This window comes from Panthera onca, chromosome B2 (genome assembly GCF_046562875.1).
Source record: "Panthera onca isolate mPanOnc1 chromosome B2, mPanOnc1 haplotype 2, whole genome shotgun sequence".
Lineage (NCBI taxonomy): Eukaryota > Metazoa > Chordata > Mammalia > Carnivora > Felidae > Panthera > Panthera onca.
In genome coordinates, this window is record NC_138343.1 from 136,366,687 (window position 1) to 136,383,873 (window position 17,187).

At 38.5% G+C, this 17,187-nt stretch overlaps 1 protein-coding gene across 18 annotated transcripts in view; it reads right to left on the reverse strand.

Annotated features, from left to right (window-relative positions):
- SYNE1 (spectrin repeat containing nuclear envelope protein 1) overlaps positions 1 to 17,187 on the reverse strand; it is a 470,951-nt gene that overhangs the window by 126,222 nt on the left and 327,542 nt on the right. For 14 of the 18 annotated variants that reach the window (XM_078447468.2, XM_078447472.2, XM_078447473.2 and 11 more), the window contains 4 exons: positions 15,958 to 16,131; positions 13,016 to 13,207; positions 5,603 to 5,737; positions 4,568 to 4,677 (listed from right to left, as the gene is read on the reverse strand). In XM_078447468.2, the coding sequence (XP_078303594.2) occupies positions 4,568 to 4,677; positions 5,603 to 5,737; positions 13,016 to 13,207; positions 15,958 to 16,131 (611 nt within the window). The remainder of the gene's footprint in view (positions 1 to 4,567; positions 4,678 to 5,602; positions 5,738 to 13,015; positions 13,208 to 15,957; positions 16,132 to 17,187) is intronic. The other 4 variants (XM_078447476.2, XM_078447475.2, XM_078447471.2 and 1 more) reach the window with 1 other exon arrangement.

Genomic DNA, 17,187 nt, shown 5'->3' on the forward strand with positions numbered 1-17,187 from the left:
ATATCAGTTAAATAGAAAACTTGAGACAAATAAATATATTCTCATATTAACTGAACTATGAGCACAATAATAACCCAACAATTCATTGAAAACAGCTCAGTATTAAAGAAAAAAAAATAACTGTAACTTTTAGAATGTGAAAGGGTACATACAATTAGACTACTGTCCTTTAACAAACAGCCTGCAAAGTAATCTAAAAACTCTAAAAATGTTGCTTAGTCTATTGAGAGTTTTTATCCTGTGTCCAAAGAAAATGCTCCAGACAAGGTTTCAGGACATGGAATAGAAGTACAGAGGGTGGAAGGAAGGCACTGAAGTATCATCTTTAATGACAGGCAGCAGGTGGCATCAGAGAAGGACATCGGCTTTGGGGGTGCGACAGATCTGGGTGGGAATCTCTGCTCCAGCACATTATTAGATTTGTGATTTTGAGTAATCTGCTTCACTCCCTGGAGCCTCAATTATCCCCTCTTTACAATGAAGAAAGTATCTATCTTGCAAAAATATGAGAATTACATTTAGAGAAGACAGGCATAATGCCTATGACCCTACCTCAAACATAATAGCCACTCAATAAATGGGACCTAATGATTACAGTCTGGGGGACCCAAGTTCCAGTAGATCCTCATTTGTCAGGAGTTTTAAAGACCTAACTAGAACCATGTCATCTGAAAGACATGCTAGATAGTAATTAATATTTTGACAGAACTTTTGCTTAAGTAAAAAAAAAAAATAATAATAATAACAAGTTCATTGGCAGGATAATACTATACACTACCCCAAAGTCTACTCTTGTCAGAATAAGTAATGAATACAATAGTTTCTTTCGGTAAGTCTGTTGAAGTAAGCCTTTAAAAGTTATCTTGGAGCGCCTGGGTGGCTCAGTCAGTTAAGCGTCTGACTTCGGCCCAGGTCATGATCTCGCGGTTTGTGGGTTCGAGCCCCATGTTGGGCTCTGTGCTAACAGCTCGGAGCCTGGAGCCTGCTTCAGATTCTGTGTCTCCCCCTCCTCTGTCCCTCTCATGCTCATGCTCTGTCTCTCTCTCTCTCTCAATAATAAATAAATGTTAAAAAAAAATTTAAAGTTATCTATAAGGCTATAATGAGGATGTTCTACTTCTAGAATACAATAGAGAATCTCCCCCACCTGTGCACTTAGAGACACACAGGAAGGTTAAGTTCAACAACACTAATAATAGCAAAAAAAAAAAAAAAAAAGTAGCAGGAAGGTAAATGCCCAACAATAAAAAAATGGGTGAACAAACTATTTTCACAAGATAAAATACTATTAAGCAGTTAAAATGAAAGAACTAGATCTATATGTATCAGCATGGATTGATTTTAAAAAGTAATATTAAGTGAAAACGTGCTAAAATCAAGTTGGTATATCTAATTTTGTTTATCATATTAGTCTCTGGACTTCTCTGTGTGTTTTTTAAAAATGCTTTTTAAACAAAAAGCAAGTTTTAAATTTCTTACGAAATTGGATTTCTTTATTGTGATGTCTTTTGTAATGGCCTGTAATGCATCATTTTTAATTCATTTATATTTGCATAATAATTTAGTACAAAACCAGGGGATAGTAAATTTTTATATTGTTTTACTTAATCATTGACACATATAAAGCGCCACCAGCAAATCTGTCTTTGATTAGAACAAAGCCTTTCATTTCCCCTGAAAAATATTCTTTCCCTTTGATATTTATATTAATATCCAATTGAGTTTCCTTATCTTAGAAGGCCCCTCCATCAATGCTTCTGTATATCACGTCGTACTTATTCTTTACATATTAAATTTGTACCCATGAAGCAAGCCATGCCCCTCCTATTGGGGTTTTCTTACATAAACCAATTCATATATGATAGTCTTAGAAATCAGCTAATAAGTTAAAGTCTGAATACAAGTTTTATTTTCCCTAGCAATGTTATTTTGCTCTTTTAAAAAATACATATATATTTTTTTGGTTTCTGGGTATTGCTTAATTTACATTTGTTTGTTTGTTTGTTTGGCTTATTTACCCAGAGGCTTGAAGCGCATGGCTGAACTGTAATCAAACAGACTGACGTTTCGAAAGATTTTGTATAAAACTTTAAAAATTTATAATCAGTCTGTAAAGTGCATCTTGTGTATAAAGCAGTATTGCCCTGCAAATTTCTCTTTAAAATATTTTTGTATTTGAGACAGGAATTTATAGTTGTTTGTCTTTCACTTGGGCCCTTTCCAAAGCTAAAGGCCAAGGAAAGAAAAATATCATGGCAAGAAAGTTACAGAAGATTCCTACTTCTGCTTTTTGTGACTGTTCATATGATGAGGAGGCTATGTGTGAATGGGTTCTTTGTAAAAATATGATTTGGCAAAAATATTCAGAAAATTATGAAAGATGAATAAATGTTTTAGAAGAATTGGAAACAGAATAGAAAATGAAAAGTGAAGGCAAGTCTTGACTTAGAGTCAGCATGGAAGGAACAGCATTTCTCCTTTTGGATTTATACAGTCACACGTATTTATGGCTTCATCAGCATTTTTAAGCATGATAAACAATCAAGATTTTTAAAACTCCTTTATTATTTTAACACAATTTTTACAGTTTCAAGGGTATTTTAATGGAATTCCTGACTATCGATGTCATAATAGTTTCCATTTGTACTCTTTTAAATTGATATATATTAGTTTTATCAATATTTTTACTTTTTGTTTCATTTTTCTTTTCTCGAATGACATACTAATTCCTATATATTTTGTCATAATGTCTATTGCAATTGCCTTGTAGTTTGGTTTCTATCATTTGCACGTGTAAATATACACATATATACATATAGTCAACACTGATGTTATATGTCAGTAACATTACATGAGCATTGACTAAACTGCAAAAAAAAAAAAAAAAAAAAAAGAAAAATCTCCAATTCTATCCTCTCCAAAGTCAGTTGGGTTTTTTTGTTTGTTTGTTTGTTTGTTTTGAGAGAGAGAAAGCTTGAGAGTGGGGGAGGGGCAGAGCCAGAGGGGGAGAGAGAGAATCCCAAAGGGGCTCCATACTATCGGCGCAAAGTGCAATGAGGGACTCGAACTCACAAATTGTGAGATCATGACCTGAACCCAAGTTGGATGCTTAACCAACTGAGCCACCCAGGTGCCCCTCCAAAGTTGGTTTTGATAATCTACATTCTATAGTCTATTTTTTGTCCACACATGTACTATACATACAATTTTATAACATATTTTAACTTAGAATCACATACACATTTTCTGGTATTGTTATATAATTTTTTGTTAAGATTACATATGCATAAAATTTTTCCTAGGCTTTTTTATACTGGTAGGTATTTCCATCTTTTCTATTATTTGGTATTATAAATAATATTTCAAAAGTCATCTCCATAATATGTATTTCCCTCCTTTAGGTTATTTCCTCCAAATAAATGTTCAGAAACAACAACACTGGAGTCAGTGGAGTTAAAGCTAGTTGCCACATTATGGTTGTCAAAGGATACTACTTAATTATAACCTTTATAATACGTGAACACAGAGGTTTCACTGAAACTTACTTTTAATGTTTTGGATTTTAAACTTTCCATACATATTCTCTCAGTTGTATCTACTGCTTTCGTAACCCTTCTAAAATGGAGGTGGTCGATTATCACTCTAATCCTAGAGATGAGCAAACTGAAGTTCAGAGTTGAGTTACTTTTCCACAGTAACATCTGTAGAGCTGGTGTAAAACCCAGACCTGACTCAAAACGCAGGGAGATTTCAACTCTGCTTGTGGTTCCTTTTCCTTCCTGCCTTTTAAACCAGCATCTTCAAGTTGAAAATTCTCCAACTTCCTTAATTTTTCTTTTAACGCTTTTCTGTGTATGAGACTTTCAGTCTCACATTCCAAACCAGTTCTCAAAACTCAATGACTTTCCATGTAGAAGTTATAGACACACATCATCAAGAAAAATCAAGACATTTAGAAGGCACATACATGCATGTATTTTTCAGAGTGATGCTGGGATAGACAAGTTCTTTTACAGAAAACACTTTTGCAGTTGGTTATAATCGTTGAGTTGGAAACACACTGGACCTGATTTTAGAATGCATTTCTTATTTGATTCTAAAAAATTAACTTAGGGTGCCTGGGTAGCTCAGTTGGTTAGGCATCTGACTGTTGATTTTGGCTCAGATCACGATCTTGCATTTGTCAGATAAAGCCCCTGGCTCAGTGCCGAACCTGCTTAGGATTCTCTATCTCCCTCTATCCTTCTGCCCCTCCCCTGCTCATGCTCTCTCAAATCAACAAACTTTAAATAAATAAATAAATAATAAAAAATAAAATCATAAGCATCTTCTTTGGATAGACATGCTCAGCATCCTGGAAAGAGGGTAAACAAGTCGGCCATCAGCCATCATAATTACTAGCTACACTCACGCTGCACAGCAAAGGTTCTAAATGCAAGTAAATTTAATATCATAAAGTGAAAACAAAATGCCTAAATTTTCGCAGATGCTTAAAATAAAGTTTTGAGTGAGACGTTTACATTTCTTCCAATCAGGGCAAGTTGGGAGAAAGTGTTTTGAAACATACCCAATGCCAGCAGAGGTCTCTGCAGCTGAGTGTTGGGTGAGAATTTCCTCTCCACGACTGGCTACTGACCGCAGGAGGCTCTTCTGCTCTGCTAATTCCTGTTCCAACTCCTGCTCAAGGAAAAGGAGAAATGAAAACATTAGGTACTTTGTGATTGTTCCCTATAATCATGGTTCTATGTCTCGAAAATTCTCAGACAACTCCTGTAGTTAAGTTTACAAGTTTGGACGTTGCATAAAAGGTGTGGTTTAGATAAATGCACAAACATGCCTCCAAAATACTCTATACCTTTCTCTGACTTTGATAAAAGATATCCGAAAAATCCTGTGGCGGGGGGGGGGGGGAGGAAATCCGTGGGGGAAAAAAAAAGAAAAAAGGAAAAAAAATTCTGCTGGACAATGGCGCCCTCAAGTGGTGCACAATACTGCCTATTCTGACTGAGACAAATCCTTGAAATCCCCACTTCCTTGATAAATTGAACAATCAATAGATTTGTTTTGCTTTTTTACTACTTATGAAAAAATGTCTTTTCTGTTTGAGAAAATAAAAGATTTTGCTATGCCCCATAGCATAGCAATGAGAAGGTATCAATGAGAAATCATTCTTACTCAACAAAGCTTGTTTGTTTCACTATCCAATAATTTGCAATCCTATTTTGTGATGGTATCTACATAAAAGTGAAAAATAAATTGCGGTTTTAATAGAGTTTTAAAAAACATGTAACTCAGCCAATTCTCAAAGGCCTTCCTAAGATAGGCTCAAATTAGGGCAAAGGTGAAAATAGGGTAGGTAACCTTCATAAGGCAGATTATCATTGAGTCACGCGATTTGTAAACCTGAGCACAAGCTTTTCTTAAAGAAAAGGACCAACCACTCTAGTGCTCATAAGAAAGTATGCTGAAACAGTTAGCCAGGCCTCGTTTCTGTCCAAAGAGAAGATAAAGGGGGGCTTTGTGTTTAGTCCAGAAGTAACTTGTCCATCTAAAACATTTCTCTCAAGGTGTCTGCTTGGCAGAGAGGTCAGAAATGCTTTACTTTTTGTTGCTGGAGACTGCTCTGTCGCTGGTGGGCCCATGCAGTCCGTGCTTGGGCCAGCCATTCCTGGACACCGGGGCTCTGACTGGCGGTGAGGTCGGCGTGGCTCTCCTCCTTCTCTTGGGCTGTTCCCTGCTTTTAATGAGGCAGAATTCAAGAGTCATACTCCCCACAGAAAAACCTTAACCAAATGGAGTAAATGCTACTTTAGTGTGGTCTGTATAATGATACCCAAGTAGATCCATTCGGACATGAAACCACAATGGAAAAAAAAAAAAAAAGGTAACACAAAACCCATTGGATTTATGGTATTTGCAGAAAGGAGAACAATAAATAGATGATTATACTCAAATATTTGAGGGGGAAACTGTCTACTTAGAGGCTAGGCTTTTTAGCTGACTGATGTGGTCGCCAGATATTCCAGGATGTTTTCCATGAGAATATAACTCTAGATCTCACTTCCTCTACTGTCACCACCCAGACCAGACCCCACTGTCATCTGGTGCCACTGGTGGCTTGGATAATGTTTGGCTAAAGGAGAAAGACAGGAGTAATTACTCATTACCTAGGCAAGAGTTCATCTTTCCTGCTTGATTATTCTGATGGAATTTGAAAGGCCCTCTAATAGTGCGTTACCAGGATGGCATCAGTTCAGAACGAGAGCCTTTCTCCTCACATGTATGTATATGTCAGAGGATAAATTACACAATCTTCATATAACTCATTCACTAACTACTTATTACATAAGCATGTGCTGTGTGTCAGCCACTGTTCTAGGCATATTCTGCCAAGAAGCCAGACAAGGGCCCTGCTGGGGAGACAGACAATAAACAAACAAGGTAAGTTAAGAGCTGCAAAGAACATGAAACTGGAAAGTCTGGGTGGCTCTGTCGGTTAAGCGTCCAACTCTTGGTTTCAGCTCAGGTCATGATCTCATAGTTCATGAGTTTGAGCCCCGCGTCAGGCTCTGCACTGACAGCACAGAGTCTTCTTGGGATTCTCTCTCTCTCTCTCTCTCTCTCTCTCTCTCTCCCCCTCACTCTCTGCCCCTCCCCCACTTGCACTGTCTCTGTCTCTCTCCAAATAAATAAATAAACATACAAAAAAGGGTGGTGGCGGGGTGGGGGGGGGCGGCGGAGAAAGAATGTGAAGGGGAAGGTTTCCTAGGCTGGTCAGGGAAAACACCTGGAGAAGAGACAACTGCACTGAGCCCTGAATGTTGAGAAACCGCCTGCCTGGCAAAGACCTAGGTGAGGTGGAGGGCCCTCCAGGCAGAGGGAACAGCGGGAGCAAAGACCATGAGGGGAAAGAAATCTGGCATCTCAAAGACAGCAAGCCAGTGAAGGGGCCAGTGTGGCTGGAGTGTGAGGGCAGAGAAAGACAGTTTATAGGTGGCTTCCACAGAGGCGCAGTCCTGCCCTCCGGCTCCAGACCTTGGGATCTTCACTATCAAATCTGACCAAAGAATGGCACCTGGCCGCTCCAGTCATCCAACGTGACTTCTCACAAAGACCCTTCTCTTCCTCTTATTTTCAGAATTCTACACTAAATCTTCAGGGAAATACATGGAGTTGTTTACCGTTCTGTCTTCTTCATTAGAATTTTACGATTAAATTGCAAAGTGTTTGAGATAATGTAGAGATCATGAACTTTGCAATGTTGGTATCGCTTCTTGAAGTACAGTGAATGCACAGAAACTGTGAACCCCACAGGTGATATTATAATCTTCTCCCAGATTCTGAGCCACCTTAGCTCACAGCTAACTTCCTTTCCTTTAAGATGATCCGTCTTCCCAGCAAGAGACTATGGCTCATACAGAACAGTGGGGATGCCATTGGTCTAAAGTATGCAATTTGCATTTCACAGGACCTTCAGAATGGGAGACCAGTGACACTCAGTTTAGTATATATCCGACTCCCCCAGGAATGCCTCGTACAGATAAACAGTGATTTTCCTGAAGGTGGGAGGTATGGGGTGCATGGGCACTCTTCAGCACTGAAGCCCGTAAATTTCTGCATGAAACAGATTCTCTCCCATCTGAGAATGCACCATATACCCAACATAAACTCTGCAAGATCCTGGCTCTTCTGGTAAGGATGAAATAGCAGGTCAAGAGGGACCCGCAGAGAATGACCCCAAGGAAGTCAGTGTACCAGGCTGAAAGCTGTCCCCAGTGAGACCTGTCCCAGCTGACAAAACAGTGGTCATGGCCACGATCTGCTGACTCTTGTGGGACCCACTCACTTCGCCTCTGCTTTGCTCTTTAGCAAAGGTTTGTTTTCAAAGTCCAGCCTGGAGACTCATGTGGTGAGTTCTTTAGGGGCACCACCTCACCCTTCTACGCAGGTTACTCTTGTCCAACTGAGAGATTTTTTTTTTTTTTTTTTCCAATAGCTCACACCAAATTTCTGCTTGGAAAAATGACAACTGAAATGTTAGAGCTTAAGAACAGCTTAACTACTTTTACATGCAGACACATATTCAGAATCTAAGATTTAAAATCTAAGAGGAGTCGTATTTCACTAATTGAATCCACAGCTTTAGAGAAACAAAAATTAAGAAGCATCAAAAGCAGATGTTAGGATGTATTTTCTATGTGGTTTGGTTCCGTTTTTCAGCTAGTAAATTTTTCTTTGACTGATTCAGTCATTTTGAAACATAAGACTTGGACCACAGGAAACAAAAAATGATTAAGAATACAGTTCAAATTTCATTCCCTTTCCCCTTGGGATGAGAAGGCACTGACAGAAGGAACAGAATAATGATAATTATGTGCTAGAAGGTTTGATAACCCGTCATCTCTCCTACTTAGGAAATAGGAAGTAAGGCAGCCTGTCACCAGAGTTCCCCTAGGGTGGGGCTACATAAGCTGTTTAATTTGGAAATACTAGAAAAGTAATCACTTTTGCCAGGAACATTCTTTAGAAGATTAGTGAGGATTGGAAATGCTAAACATTAAATAAAACATTTCTTTATAAAGCATTTCATTATTTATATTGGGTAAACTTTCTGCTCCTTCAAAAGCTGATAATGTTGAAAATAACTTAAACTTTTTATGAGGAAAGATACCACGTAATTTAGGAGACAGCATTACATGCCCTTACGTCTATGTCCCTTCACAAAGAGAAGGAACCTATTTGGGGTAGGTGGGGAACTAAAGGGACTGGTTATTCTTTGATACATACAGAAGTCCAATTAGTTAAAAATATGGTCATGACAGATATGACCATTTTGTAGGCAAGTGGCACTGAGAAATGGTGTGCTTATGGGCACACAACTCCAGCCATCTTGAATCACGCAAACCCCGAGTGGAGGGTACAACCTCACCGACATCTACGTTCAATGGAAGATTTTTTTTCCCCCATCAACATTCGTTAATTTCAGATCGACTCTGAATTTTGAAGGCAAATGATCCTTCTCATGGTAATAATAATGTAAACAGGGCTCCTGTTATTCCTACAGTTGGAAAAATAATCTCTTCAAATGGCTCTAATTGTAAAAAAAGGAAAATCAGTATTTTCTATGCTGGAAACTCATTAGACTAAAGATGAGGGAATTCATAGATACTTAAAAACAAACAATAATCAGTTTCAATTCAGTGAAACGCTACCACATTTTCCAGTATTTATACTTTTTATAGCAGTATCCTCAGCAAATCCTTCCACTCGTGGGCAAAGACAGGATCTTACTCAGTATGAAGAATCCCCGTGGCCATGGGAAGGATCTGCTGGGTGTGAGTACCCAGGCTTTCAGGGAGCTCAGCCCTGCCCTGCGCTATCTCAAACTTAACTTTTCAGCATGTCAGGAGTTCCTTTCCTCCCAAAGGATGTGGTTGTTGTTAATTATTATAGTCACTGCTATTTGAGCACTTACTGTGAGCCTTACTTGCATTAAAATCCTCAGAATTTTAAAAGCTGAATACGATAAAAAATTTTTTAATGTTTATTTATTTTTGAGAGAGAGAGAGGGAGACAGAGAGTGAACAGGGGAGGGCAGAGAGGGAGGGAGACACAGAATCCGAAGGAGGCTCCAGGTCTGAGCTGTCAGCACAGAGCCCGACGTGGGGCTCCAACTCACAAACCATGAGATCATGACCTGAGCTGAAGTCAGGTGCTTAATCGACTGAGCCACCTAGGAGCCCCTGAATACACTATTAAGATCCCTATTTTACAGATGAGAAACTGATTTGTAAGAAAACTGATCTGTCAGAAAGGTTGAGGCCAAGTTCAAGCATCTTGCCCTAGGTCGCCTGTTTGACTGCTGGTGGTATACCAGGATGGGAAGACTGAAAGAATAGCCCCAAAGTGATGGTCTAAGAACTTAGTCCGACTTCTTTTTGGCACTAAGTTTTAAAATTAAGTGGAGATGTTTTAGATATAAATCCAAATGTCCCTTGTCTGGAAGGTCTAGCAATGCTGCTTGTAAACTCTTATACGACAATAGTTGGAGCTCAGTAACTGCTGCTTCTCTGACATGAGACCAGCTTGCCAAGCCCCTGACTAGGCGTGCTTTGCTCATTTATATTCCCTTCCCAGGCCCTGAGGCCCTGGAATTTGTGCCCTTATCCTCCCACCCCCACCCCCACAACCCCCTTTTAATCCTGACCTGTGCCACCTGCGTATCAGGTTGTCCCTTCCCTTCCTCCCTGTCTCTAGGGGTAGGGCACAATCACAGCCTTCTAAATAATAACTATTACCAGATGTGAAACCTTGAAGTCTCTCCCTCTGATTTGGTTCCTTTAGAAGTCAAGTTCATTTATATACCACCATTAGGGGGGGGAAAAAAGCATTATGTATTAGATCAGTAATACTTTTTAATAAAACCAAGCATATTACTATAAACTTTTACAGTTAGAAAAGCATTCTCATTCTGTTCAATTTTAATATTTTTAGTTTTTAATTAATTTTTTGAAATTTGCATATTCCCTACTCCCTAATTTGAATATTTTTAATGCTTTACTTTTTTTGCTTTAATCTATAAAGTCAGATTGCACATTTTGGTTTTATTTATTTATTTATTTTTGAGAGAGAGAGAGAGAGAGAGAGAGAGAGCGAGCATGCTAGCAGGGCGAGAGGGGCAGAGGGGGAGAAAGGGGGAGAGGGGGAGAGGGGGAGAGAGAGAGAGAGAGAGAGAGAGAGAGAGAGAATCTTAAGCAAGCTCCAGGCTCAGCACAGAGCCAGACCCTGGGCTCAATGCAGGGCTCAATCCCACGACCCTTGGATCATGACCTGAGCCCAAACCAAGAGTCCAATGCTCAACTGACTGAGCCATCCAGGGGCCCCGCATGTACATTTTTAAGTATGTAAATTTAAGGTGAAAAGCTGTATTTCGTCTTTGTTTGCATTTATTTAACCAATGTTTAACCAAATATATTTTCATTAGTTCATTGGCCATTTGTATTTCTCCTCATTTGAATGGTCCCTTCCTACTTTTGCCCATATTTCTATTCTGTGACCTCTTCTTACTGATTTACAAAAGATTTGTAGAAATTAAGGGAATTAATTCTTTGTCATGTGATTTATACAGTTTCTTCTCTATTTGTCTGTGTCTTTTCATTTAGTTCCATTTTTCTGGTCATACAGAACTGTTTCATTTTTCATTTTGGTCCTACAGAAACTAAAATTCCGGGTTTGGGGCATACTGGCAAAGATCCTTCCCATCCTAAGATTTTTTTTTTTTTTTTAAATACCCATATATCCAGAACTTTTCAGGCTTAAATACTTGGTACCTCTGTGATGCTTTTTTTTTTTTCTTCCTGGAAAGAATGGGATAAAACATCGATTTTATCATATTTCAAGTGGTTCACCTATTGCTTTCTTATTATTTTATCCACTGATCTGAAATGTTACCTTTACCATAATCAATTTTCCTTAAATACTGGGGTCTCTTTTTGGAATATTTATTCTGTAATATTTTTTGTTCATCTATTTATGGGGCTGATGTCAAACTATTCTAATTATTGTAATATCGTACTTTGATATATGGTAAGATTAAATTAGCTGCTCCTAACTCTTCAGTTTTGGAATATTATGGTTATTTTCACATTTATTGTATTCCAGGTAAACCTGGAATCATTTTCTCACATTTTGTATCCTTGTGTTACAATCCAAAAACATAGTATTTTAGTTAAGAATAACTTAAACTTAGGGATTCTGAATCGCTCAGTTGGTTAAGCATGTGACTCTGGATTTTGGCTCAGGTCATGATCTCACAGATTGGGTTCCATGCTGGCACAGCAGAGCCTGCTTGGGATTCTTTCTCTACCTCTGTCTCTGCCCCTCCCGTTCTCAAATGTGCATGCATTTTCTCTCAAAAATAAAATAAATAAACATTAAAAAGAAAAAAAAGAATTTTTAGGTATGGGTGGTAAAGAGTAGATATTGGGGGGAAAATTATTCAACCACTTAAAGGTTGAAAAGAAGAAAAAAAGAATAGAAAGAGGAGAACAAAAACCAAAACCAAAAAGCAAGCTGATAGAAGTCTACACATATCAGTAATCACAGTAAATTTAAATGAACTAACCCTGTCCTTGAAAAGTCAGAGATTTTCTGATTAGATAAATGCTTAAAACCAACAAAGTATAGCCAAATGTTTTCTTACGAAGCAAATCTAAAACCTAAGGACGCTGAAAGGTGAGATCAAAGGAAAGTTAAAGGATATACTAGGCAAATATTACCCCCCAAAAGCTCCAGTGATATAAAATGAAAATCACTATTAGGGAACAATAAGGTCACTACATGAGAGTAAAAATGTTTAATTCACCTGGAATATATGACAATGTTAGAGGTATGAGCCCTAAATTAAAAAGTCTGAGTATTTCTGAAAAGTAGAATGTAGGAGAATGAAAGAAACATGGAAAAAATGTTATTAAATATCTTAATCTATGACCTATGTTTAAATACTTTTTAAAAAAGTGTAGTTGTGGGGCACCTGGATGGCTCAGTCGGTTAAGCGTCCGACTTCAGTCCAGGTCCTGATTTTGCAGTTCGTGAGTTCGAGTCCCACGTCGGGCTCTGTGCTGACAGCTCAGAGCCTGAAGCCTGCTTCAGATTCTGTGTCTCCCTCTCTCTCTGCCCCTCCCCTGCTCACACACACACTCTCTCTCTCTCTCAAAAATAAACAAACATTTAAAAACAAATTTTTTTAAATAGCATAGCTGCTAAATTTGGGTATTTGTTTTCATTTTCTTTTGTTTTCCTATCCTGCAATCTTCAGGTCTACAGATTCAAACAGTCCTTACAAAACCTATTGGAAAACCTATGCCAAAGTTTGTGGAAAGTGGAAGTGTACCTAAGTATGCATCATTCCCCAGCTCTCCCTTGATGGACCCCAGGCTGGGGAAGGCGGGCAGCAGTGAGCCAGGACTGGGAGGTGCTGTGGCCCTGTCCTACTGTGGGTGGCTGGAGCCCTCACCTGCATGAGGAGCTGTTTGTCATGTAGGGCTCTCTGCAGCTCCAGGAGGCTGCCCTTGAGGGTTCTCAGCTTCACGGCCAGCTGCTCTGCCTCCTCCTTGGTGTGGGCCTTGCCCTCCAGCAGCAGGTTGTCATTGTGGACCGACAGCTCCGATAGGGCCACCACCTTCTGCTCGATTTCCACGAGCATGTTCTGGAACGACAGAAATATGGATGGAATTCACGCATCCCGCCAGCCACTGCAAACGTCGTTTCTCAAAGATAAACATCACACTTCCTGTCACCAAAAGAAGAGGACTTCATGGTGTTTTCCTACTTTTCTGACAGACCTGAAGAGTAGTTACAGATTTTTAAAGATTCCTTGAGCTTCCTAATATTTCTCTCCTTTAAGATTAGATACTATATAGTGGAAAACATATTGGAAAAGTACCAGGAAAGCATGGATAAGGAGAAAAGACCATTCCTTAGTGTTATCCCATTATTATAACTATGTTATTATTTTAGTGTAAGACTGTGACGCTTATGACTATTAGCAGTAAAGACATCATATGATCAACACTTTCTTGTCAGTTTAAAGATGATTCTCTCTTTTAAGACATTGCTTCTTTGTGTTTTTTTTTTTTCTGTTTCCTTTTCAGATTGGCTTTTATTTCTTGGTTTTCAATGTGTTTTGTATATAATGTATTTTTAAGCTTACATTTCTAAAAGTTTTCGTAAGAATTTTACTTTCACTTTCTGTGACTACTCTCGAGGGCTTGCCTTTTCTTCTCAAATAGAAGCTAAATCCCAAGAAGGAGCAAAATAAAATAGTCTCCCTTCCTCCAAGGTAAGATTTAAAACAAAAACTATCACCCATTTTGCCCTCTCCCACAGCCACCGTCAATCCCCCGTTTGTTCTCTGTATTTAAAAGTTTCCTACAGTTTGCCTCCCTCCGTCTTTGGAAAATGGATGATGGGCATCGAGGAGGGCACTTGTTGGGATGAGCGCTGGGTGTTGTATGTAAGTGATGAACCATGGGAATCTATCCCAAAGACCAAGAGCATACTCTGCACATTGTATGTTAGCCAATTTGATAATAAATTACATTTAAAAAAAAACCCAAAGAATAAAATTTGAATGGAAATAAAATAAAACTAAAACAAGAACAAAATAAAAACATCAAAGCTAAACCAGTAACAGCCATTTTATTTTCTACACAAATCATTCTGTTCTTATATTCCTTAACTCTCTAATTTATATGCAAGTAAATAATTTATTAATGAGGAAAGATATTTTATTTCCTTATGCAAAATCAGAAAAACTGCCACCACCTTTTAAGAATATAGGCTTGAACCAAATAACTAGAACTAAGTGGAAGTGTGAAATGTTTAATGAAATGGGGTTTAAAGGATGATTTCCTAAAGATTATTTTTGAGAAACTAATATAATTCTATGAAGGACAGACTTTTCCATTAGGCCGACTTACCACAATGCTGAGGGCTCATGATACTTTTAGAGGCCCAATAAAAATCTTAATTTTAATTTCTTTTAAAATCAGAAGAGAAAAATGAATAAAATAATGAATATGTAACAATGAATCCACCCTGGCTCATATTAGTCTTTGTACCAAGGCAGTTATAAAAATAAAATATTTAGCACTTTTATAGAGGCAGAGCCCACAGAAGCAAAGTGCCGAGGGTCCCAAAAGTCATAATGTGACCCTAGTAATAGCCACAGTTGTAATTACACAACTGGCTTAAACACCAGATTTTAACTGAGTGAGGAACTGTTGGGTACTTGTGTGGTTCCATTTACTTCTGGTTTCTAAAAATGTTGTCAAAATACCATTTGAATACTTCATAAGTATCCTGAAATATATTAACTGAATTGTGGACTTTACACACAGCTATAAAAATAGAGACATCCAAAAGGGAGAGGTGGGAGTAATGGTAAAACATAATTTTGGAATGCTAGTTAGTACATGTGCTAATTTTGAGCACTAGAAGGGAGTGCTAAAAATGGATGTTTCTTTTCAGCAAGGAAACTTTAGAAAAAATGATCTAAAGAATAGAAAACATTTACATGTGGTCCTCTATTCTCTGTCATCAAGGCAGAGAATAACAATGCTTTGAATACACATAGATAAGTTGCCTGAAAAATATAAAAATCCAAGTTCTAATGATCAATATCACAGTAAATCCCAAATCACTAAAGGAATGATCAAAGTAGCGTGCTACACATTAAGAAAAAAAGATAGTGTTCACTAACAATGTTTGCATATTTTCTGATTGCAATTAGGAGAAATATCAAGTCACGCATACTGTTGTCCAAGTAATATATCAGAATTAGAACCAAAATTGCAGTAGAGCACCTAGGAACACCCTTGCTGTGTTGATCCACAGTCTGATTGGCTGATACTAATTCTTTTCATTGGGCTTGTATTCTTTACTAGCCACTAAATATAGATACCATAAGTATTTTGGGTATTTATGGTCTTTAAAAAAAATGTCCTTTAGGAAGCTGAAGTTAAACTTTTTTTAATGTTTTACTTATTTTTGAGACAGAGAGATGTGAAGGGACAGAGACAGGAGACACAGAATCTGAAGGAGGCTCCAGGCTCTGAGCTGTCAGCACAGAGCCTAATGCAGGGCTGGAACTCACGAACCACCAGATCATGACCTGAGCCAGTCAGAAGCTTAACCCACTGAGCCACCTGGGTGCCCCGAAGCTGAAAATTTTCTAAACAGTAGATACTACTGGCAAAATTTTTCAAAAGACTAAGTCCAATTTTGGATTTCATTTAAGCTTTTATAAGGTATTGTTTTTCTACTCTAAACATACAAAAGATATGGATTGTGAAAAAAAATCACACATCCATACCAAGTCTTTTTCCGACTACGTTTTCTGTGCTTAAACAAAGTACTTGGTGCTGTTGGAGTATCTCCTCCAGACCATTTTTGTACCTGGCAATCCACCAGCTGGGCTTCCATGTCCATAGGCTCCTGGGCTGTACCCAGTGCGGTGTCCAGAGTGGCCTTGGTGCTCAGGAGCCAGTGGTCCAGCTCGTCGGCTTCACAGCGGTACCTCTGCAGGGCCTGCTCCTGTCTCTGTTCCTCAAGCTGATCATTTAACTTCTCCTAATGAATTAAATAGAATGTGACACAGATCACCGAGAGGTACAGTCGTTAGGGTTCAACACAATAGAACCAGGTTCTTAGCCCCAGTTGCTCATCAGAATCCCGTGTGAAACTTAAAAACGCAAAACAAAACAAAACAAAACAAAACAAACATGCTTAGGCCGCATCTCAGAGCAATAAATGAGAATTTCTGGAAGTGAGTCTCAGGATTAGTATTTTGATAAAGCTTTTCCGATGATTCTCATGTGCGCCTAAAGGTTCAGGTAAGATTAAGGTTAGGTGTCTTATGTAATATACCTACAGGGCTGGGCAAATAACACGAATAATGGAAACGGACCAAGCATTAGAACAAAACAATGGCATAAGGCGGTAAACGGCAACAGATACGTTACCACAGTGTCTGGGGAACTGTAAGGAGTGGTGGGGACAGTGGCAAGCATGGTCAGGGCACCAGCACACAGCTTAAAGCAAGTCACCCCCTACAGGAAGGGGGGGGGGTGTTTCAGGGGACAAGTTTCTTGAGTGAAGACAGAAATTCAAATTTTTTGGTTACATCTCTGGGTTTTCTCACTGATGGCAAATAATTCATATTTAAGAAAAAAAAATCCAAGCCAATCACTTCATTTTAAAACTCCACACAGATTTCCTAGAGCGATGAGGGAGAATATTAATGAGTTAAAAAAGGAATTCTTAAGGCAAGTACTCTAAACACCTTATTTTAAAAATTAGTTCCTTCATGACTTACTACTGTTGTTATTTTTTTTTATAAGAGTTTTTGGTCTGTTCCACATTTTTTTTTTAACATTTATTTATTTTTGAGAGACACAGAGAGACAGAGTATGAGCAGGGGAGGGGCAGAGAGAGAGGGAGACACAGAATCTGGAACCATGCTCCAGGCTCCGAGCTGTCAGCACTGAGCCTGACGTGGGGCTCGAACTCACGAATCACGAGATCATGACCTGAGTCAAAGTCGAATGCTTAACCGACCAAGCCACCCAGGCGCCCCCTGTTGTTATTTTTTAAATTAAAATTTTTATTGAATAGTTGAAAACAGAG